At 48.7% G+C, this 8,123-nt stretch overlaps 2 protein-coding genes across 2 annotated transcripts; both read left to right on the forward strand.

Moving 5' to 3' along the window:
• Positions 1-5,906: 5,906 nt before the first annotated feature.
• LOC135149648 (uncharacterized) lies at positions 5,907-6,506 on the forward strand. Its single transcript, XM_064085419.1, has one exon. The coding sequence runs from the start codon at positions 5,907-5,909 to the stop codon at positions 6,504-6,506; it is 600 nt and encodes a 199-aa protein (XP_063941489.1).
• On the forward strand, positions 6,503-7,090 carry LOC135149649 (uncharacterized). The gene has a single exon (XM_064085420.1). It carries the CDS (start codon positions 6,503-6,505, stop codon positions 7,088-7,090), a length of 588 nt encoding a protein of 195 aa, XP_063941490.1.
• The last annotated feature ends 1,033 nt before the right edge of the window (positions 7,091-8,123 follow it).

An 8,123-nucleotide genomic window follows, 5' to 3' on the forward strand; every position in this document is an offset into this window, starting at 1 on the left:
AAATCAGTGAATTAAAAGTAGTTACTTTTTATTATTAATTTGTTCGAATTTATTTATATTTATAATCTTAATATACATGTGACATATACATGATGAGTTTATTAAAAAGAAACTTTTTACTCAGGAGAGAAAATGATATACTTCATTTATAAGTATGATTGATGTATTACACTATTATTAATATTCACATGCAAGTTGTTGTTGAGTAATTTTGTACTCTATTCATTTATTTCCTAGTTTAAAAGTCGTTTTCAGATTAAATTTTAAAATAAATAAATATGAAAAAAAATTATTTATAAAAGAATTTTTTTAAAAATAATGAGTGAAACAACTCCAGACATTTTCATTTCGTTTCTCATTTCCTACCTCCACGGATTTTACAACTAGGCTAAAACATTTTCCTTAAAGTTATATATTTATGAATATAATATTATTTTCTGCTAATTTTTAATTAAACAAGTATATATACTAATAAATTGCAGGCAGCTATCACGAAACGAAAAAATTATTATATCAACATAAAATTAGGAGAATAATTTAGATCATATAACAAAACTAAAAAATAAAATAAAATATTTTAGTAACATAACTAAAATTAAATATATTTTCCTTTTTCTTTTTAAAGATAAAAGCTACTCACAAACCTATTTACTGTTACCCATACCCATATATGTATATAGGAGTTGAATGTAGAAGTTGGTATAATCATGTGAATTAAATCCGGGATTACTTGTTTTTTTAATTTAATCTTTTTAAAGTGTATAAAAAAATTGAAAAAAATTATATTTAGAAAAATGAAAAAATCCGAGGGACATTAATATTTGATATTGAATTTAATATACAAATACAAAGTATAGTAGCAGTCTGGCCACGTTTGTTGGCAAGCGGATGGCACTCAGAACAGCCAAAGAAACAAGCTTGTGTTCCAGGTGCAAAGGATACCCTGGTCTTTCTTACTCCTGGTGTTGAGAAGTTTTCAAGAGGATTAGTGAAAGGAAACTGATAAGGTACCACGCTACAGGAACCGCCAACAGTACCCGCCCCCGCTACAGGACTCGGTGATCCCCGAAGTCAGATCTCATCATTACTAAGTACAAGGCAAACAGGATAATAAGCATGCACAAATCCCAAAAGGACAGTAGCTGCACCAAAACAGCCACCCATGCTGGGGAGTGCCTACAGACCCATTCCCGCCACTGTAGCAACAGTGGCGGCCAAGGGCCTATATAAAGGACTCCCCAGCCAAAGTGGAAGGTAAGTGCAAATTTCCCCCCAAAACTCTCTCTCAAAAGCATCTCTCACCATACATTTAGAGTGAAAACTCTCTGATTTCCCTTATTTGTCAAGCACATCCAAATCACTGATTATCACGCCGGAGGCGCCTCACGGGATGTCACCCCCCGTGTAGCGTTGTTTTGCAGGTTAGGTCTTGCCTGAAGCTTCCCGGAACAGTGCATTGGAACCCTAGACGAGATTTGGAGTTATCATTTGGCGCGCAAGGAAGGGGCCTTCTCCCTAAGAGAAACCTAATCGCATTCCGAGAAGTCGGGCAAATTTATGCAAACTCGATCCGGACTTATAGTAAGCCAGACCAGCAACATGGCAAACCCTCGCCCAAACATGCAAAACGCCAACCTGCTAAACCCCGACCCTACCAACCCTAACGTCCAAGTAGTCGGCGACGACGTACTCCTGCAAGACTTATCCCCATCCGGGAACTCCGTCCCCAACGCGGGACCAAACACCAACGCCGTACCTCCCCCGCTCACTCAAGGGGGACCCATCGATCTGACGAAGTTCACACAGCAACAAATCGACATAATGCTAAAAGTGGCGTCTGCCTTCCCACAACCTAGGGGAGAAGCACGCGGAAACCATGAGCCCCAAGACGAGGAAGAGCGAAGTGAAGCTCATAGCCAGCCTCACCCACAAAAGTCCACGGCATCGCACCTTGGACCGTCACAAAACACGAACCACAAAAACCACGGTGGCCAACAACACCGCCCCTCAACCTGGAAGGAAAATAGGAGAATCCGGGATCTGAAAAAAGAGCTCGATGCCAAGCAAGCAGAGTACGAAAAGGCCCGTGCCCGTCTCGAAGGCCGTCGTACCGAGACCCCTGAGGTCCGCAACGACACAGGAAGCGTCAACCCCTCCAACGCGGACATGCTCAACACGCTCATGGCCCTGAAAAAGCGCCTCGAAGATGGCACCAGTGGTGAAGTCGGAGAATCCCCTTTTACAAAGAGACTAGAGGACGAACCAAAGCAAAGGCACATCAAGCATCTCAACCTGAACCCTTTTGACGGGATGGGAGACCCCGAGGAGCACCTCAGCTACTTTAACCAACTGGCCCTGCACTACGAGTACCGCGACCTCACTAAATGCCGTTTCTTCGCCGCCACCTTGAGGGGAAGCGCGCAACGGTGGTTCAGCCGCGTCCCCGCCAGGAGCATAGACACTTGGGCCGACTTTAAAAGGGCATTCCTGAACAAATTCAGGGCAAACCAACCTCAGGAGGTCCATACTTCCTACTTACAAACCATCGGGCAAAGAGAAGGGGAGTCCCTACAGAGCTACATCAATCGCTTCAAGGAAGCGGTCAACAAGATCATCTGTGTAAACGAGATAGAGGCCCTCGTCCATCTGAAGAGAGGACTCGACCCATATGAATGCGAAAAATACGTTGTCAAACTAATGGAAGTGCAGCCTACAACATTAGCCAAGGCATATGACCTGGCATCCCAAGCCGTCACGGAAGCGGAATCTCTGGCCGTGTTGAAACGGGCCCGAGCACCTCCCGCCAGCAATCAGAAACACTACCCATGTGAGCGACACGCCCCGTACCAAAAACCCGCGGAGCAAATGCAAGTCCAAACTACGCATGGACCTCCTGCCAACAAAAACAACAACATATCCGTGAAAGATCGTCTGGGCCCCGCGGTGGGTTCCCGCCCCGAGAAGCGCCCTGAGCCTAATTGGACTAAGTTCAGCCTGACCCGGTCGGCCCTGTTAAGAGACATTAAAAACAAGCCATTTTACCAAGCACCGCCAGCTATGTGGACGAACCCGGAAGACCGGAACAAAGAGCGCCACTGCGAATATCACGAAACACATGGGCACTCTACGGATAGCTGCCTCGCGCTCAAACACTTCCTGGAACGACAAGCTAAAGCGGGAAACCTAAACCAGTACATCCCTCGTGATCTGCCACCACCACCGCCACAAGACCATCGAGACGGTAGAAATGTGGTCAATCCCGTCTTCGGTGGCACCGTCACGCCCCCTGCCCCAGGCGGGCCTTCAGTGTATGCAATCGCCCAAGGGGAAGTGCACAGCCCCATATACTTCACACATGCAGATTACGAGGGTATCAACCCGGATCACAACGAAGCCCTAGTCGTATCCCTGGTGATAGCAGAAAATGAGGTAAAAAGAATATTGGTGGATAATGGCTCCTCCGCGGACATCTGCTTCCAGCACACTTGGGATCGACTGCGCCTGAACAACGCAGTTCCCGAACCCTGCCTTGAAGAGACACCTCTATACGGTTTCGGACACAACGCTGTGCCCATAGCGGGGATAGCCCATCTGCCGGTCACCTTCGGGTCACCTCCCCACCAAATCACCAAAACAATCAAATTTTACATCATCAACGCAGTTTCCTCATACAACATGATCCTGGGGAGACCAACCCTAAATGCGCTCAGAGCGATCCCATCAACCTCACACCTCAAAATGAAGTTCCCAACTCCCACAGGAATAGGCGAAATAAAAGGGATTCTGAAACCTCGAAACGATGCTACGGGATAGCCTTAGTCCTGGCGGCCACCGAGCCCGGAAATATCAAGCGGGAAAACGCCGACAAGCGAAAGCAGGAGAAGCGAAAGAAACGCGCAGAGAACCTTCAAAGGAAGAGCAAACGCACCGAGAGGTGCAAGTCATAGAACCCATGATCCCACGCACGAAGAGCCCCCACGCATGGACGCCGAACTCAAGAAATGCTTGTTACGGGATGAGCAGCCGTGGCAAAACCCGCTGTGGCAACAGAGCAAATTCAGCTTTCTCCCACCGCCCTACACGCAAAATCAGCATTGGGGCCGGCTTAGAATCGGTGTTCAAGAAGGAACTCACAGACTTGCTGCGCGAATACGCGGACGTCTTTGCATGGAGCCCAAAAGACATGCCCGGCCTTGATGAATCCGTGGCCATGCACAAGCTAAGCGTAGACCCTAAGAAGGCGCCGAAAAAACAGAAGCGGCGCAACTTCGCGCCTGACCGCCAGAAAGCAATCGATGCGGAAATAGATAAACTGTTGGACGCGGATTTAATCTGCGAGGTCTCATACCCGGATTGGGTGGCAAACGTGGTACTCGTAAAGAAAGCTAACGGGAAGTGGCGCATGTGCGTCGATTATACGGACCTTAATGCGGCATGCCCTAAGGACCCGTACCCGTTACCAAGCATAGATCAACTCATAGACGCGACGGCCGGGCACCTCATGCTCAGCTTCATGGACGCCTTCTCAGGGTACAACCAGATTAAAATGGCACCGGAAGACTGCGAGAAAACTGCTTTCATCACTCATAGAGGGGTATACTGCTATAAGGTCATGCCTTTCGGCCTCATCAACGCGGGCGCCACCTACCAACGCATGATGAATAAGATCTTCGCACCACAATTAGGACGCAACATGGAAGTCTATGTCGATGACATGATTGTCAAATCTATGCTCCAAGAGACACACTTGACCGACCTGCGAGAATGCTTCGCAAACCTCAGAAAACACAACATGAAACTTAACCCCGACAAATGCACTTTCGCCTTGGGGGCGGGAAAATCTTGGGTTTCCTGGTGAGCCGACGCGGGATCGAGGCCAACCCGGAAAAAATCCAGGCCGTCATTGACATGCAGCCCCCAAAAACCATCAAAGACGTTCAACGCCTCACGGGGCGCCTCGCAGCATTGCGACGGTTCATATCCAAGCTTGCGGAACGATGCCTCCCTTTCTTCGACACACTCAAAGGAGCACTCAAAACCAAAAAGCTCACATGGACAGAGGAATGCCAAAAGGCCTTTGAGGACCTCAAGACATACCTGGCGTCCGCGCCACTCTTGACGACCGCGTCCCCTAGCGAACCATGTCACTATATCTGGCAGTTTCTGACAAAACGGTGGGCGCAGTGCTTATTAAGGAAGCAGAAACGGTGCAAAGACCAGTTTACTATGTCAGCCAAACACTAAAGGACGCATAAACCCGCTACCCCAATACAGAGAAAACAGCCCTAGCCCTTGTCATGGCAAGCAGGAAGCTTCGCCACTATTTCCAAGGACGGGAGATACGGGTCGTAACGAATCAACCCTTGCGCAAAATCCTCCACAAGCCTGAGCTGTCAGGGCGACTTATTAACTGGGCGATCGAGCTCAGCCAATTCCACCTCACTTACGTCCCGAGAACCGCGATCAAAGCACAGGCCCTGGCAGACTTCGTCGTGGAGTGTAACTTTGCTAAACCAGACGAAAAGCACCAGACAACCAAAAACCCCTCCCGGTCGCGGACGGGTGGAAGCTTTACGTGGACGGCTCCGCCACCAACACCAGATGCGGGGCCGGAGCCATACTCATTAGCCCGGATGGTTTTGCATAAAACAAGCCCTTCAGCTCAACTTCAAGGCCACCAACAACCAGGCAGAATATGAGGCCCTGCTTTCAGGTTTAGACCTCGCCATCACTCTGCAACTGCAAAACCTTACCATATACAGCGACTCCCAGCTGGTAGTCCGCCAGACAACGGGTGACTACGCGGTCAAGATTCGACTCTAGCCCAATACCAACAACAAGTACAGACCCGCCTGTCCACACTCAAAAGCTACCAGCTCCACCAAATAGACCGGGAAGACAACTCAATGGCTGACAGCCTATCCAAACTCCTAGAGGGAGAATACACGACCTCGGATGGTCCCGTATACTTCCTATCTCTCCCGCATCCCTCAACGGAGTCCAAGGAACAGTTCAACATTACGCTCAACGAAGACAACTGGATGACACCGCTCATCGCTTACCTCCGGAGCGGAACTCTGCCAAACGAGCATAGTAAAGCCCGACAGGTCAAGGCACATGCAGCCAAATTCTTCCTACAAGGCGATGTTCTCTACCGTCGAAACTTCGACTCCCCCATTCTCAAATGCGTCGATGACGACGAAGCAACATACTGCATGCGGGAAGTTCACGAGGGCATATGCGGGGATCACATGGCGGGCAAGGCCCTTACACATAAAATCCTGCGCCAAGGATACTATTGGCCAACCATGGCAAAGGACTGCAAGCCTTTGTCAGAGCGTGCCACCAATGCCAGCTTTTCAGCAACGTCCCACGCGCAGCCCCCGCAATCCCAGTTTCAATACTCTCCCCTATCCCGTTCGCTGTGTGGGGGATCGACATTATGGGACCATTCCCCAAAGCCCGCGGGGAACTCCAATTTGTCATGGTGGCCATCGATTATATGACCAAATGGGCAGAAGCCAAAGCACTCAGGACCATCACCCAAGAAGACGCAATCCGGTTTGTCCGCAACCAGATAATCACCCGGTTCGGTATCCCCACAACCCTCATCTCCGACAACGGGACACAATTCGTAGGAAAGAAGTTCACCACCTTCCTCTCTGATCACGGGATCAAGCACAAAAAAGCATCAGTATGCCACCCGCAAAGCAACGGACAAGTCGAAGTCACAAATCGCATCATCCTTCGCGGGCTAGAAAAAAGCCTCACAGAATCCAAGAAAAAATGGCCAGAACACCTACCCCAAGTCCTATGGTCCTACCGCACCACACAGAAAACAAGCACAGGGGAAACACCATTTAAACTGGCATTCGGGGCAGAAGCACTGGCACCAGTGGAAATAGGATCACCATCCTTCCGCATGCAAAATTTCAACATCAACGACAGCATCGAGGGAATGCGGACTAACTTGGAGCTACTGGACGAGGTCCGAGCAGACGCAGTCCAAAAAATGGAGCTCTACAAAGAAAGACAAGGGACTTCTTCGGAAAGCGGGTCCGAATGCGGGCATTCCAGGTGGGCGACTTAGTCAACAGAGCAACCGAGGCATCAGACCCGCGCCACACGGGCAAGCTAATGTCCAAGTGGGAAGGTCCATATAAAATAGCACAAATCATCCGTCCCGGCTCTTACAAGCTATCCCACTTGGATGGCACGGAGGTCAACAATACTTGGCACGCAGAAAAACTCAAGAAATATTATCAGTAGCAGACATGGCCTAATGATTCATAGCATGTAAACGGGCATCCTTTTGGACTTATATATATTATTAACGATGTTTTCCGTTAATTTGCATCCTGGTGATTCATCCAACGAGAAGCACATAAAAAGCACAGTATATAAAGCACATCTCAGCAAAAAGCACATAAAAGCACATTTACGCACAAGACAAAAGGGCAACTTATAATATACAATCCATAGCTTACAAAGATCAGCTAACGACCGCCGCGGGAACAGCGCTACCCGGGTCAAGCCACATCAACATGTACCAAGCATATTACAAACGCACACACACGAAAAACACAAACAACGATGGACCCCCGAAGCATACAACGGGGGTACTTAGGAAATACAACAACTAGCACGGCGATAGCAACATCTAAAACACCTCGTCCTCCTCGCTCGAGTCACTCGCGGAAAGCTCATTGTGAATGAGCTGCAACTGCGCCCAGATCGCACCACGACGCTTCACCTGGCGGGCACGAACACGCTCCATCTTCTTGTGATAAGATTCATGCAGATCTTTGTTCTTCTGCATCAACTCCTCAAGGGCACCTCGAGCACGAGTGCTGAGCGGCTCGTCAATCCACACTTCATAGTAACAATCACCCGCAACACAAGCCTCCATACGACGCCCAGCATTCCGGCCACCCCAGATAGTCTTCATCACAACAGGACGATCACAGTAACAGCGAGAGCCTACAAGATTGGACATGATTCACACGATTTTTGCAATACACAAGGATTAAAACAACGAAAGAATGAAGGAGCATAATACCTTCGTTTCGGGGGGAGGCTATTTATACTACTCCCACGCGCACGCCTGGCAGCCACCTGTCACA

Source organism: Daucus carota, chromosome 9, assembly GCF_001625215.2.
Source record: "Daucus carota subsp. sativus chromosome 9, DH1 v3.0, whole genome shotgun sequence".
Classification (NCBI taxonomy): Eukaryota; Viridiplantae; Streptophyta; class Magnoliopsida; order Apiales; family Apiaceae; genus Daucus; species Daucus carota.

What these genes read in the sequence shown, in the direction of transcription:
- LOC135149648 (XM_064085419.1), top strand. Translation starts at nt 5,907, where the DNA reads ATGGCTGACAGCCTATCCAAACTCCTAGAGGGAGAATACACGACCTCG.
- LOC135149649 (XM_064085420.1), top strand. Translation starts at nt 6,503, where the DNA reads ATGACCAAATGGGCAGAAGCCAAAGCACTCAGGACCATCACCCAAGAA.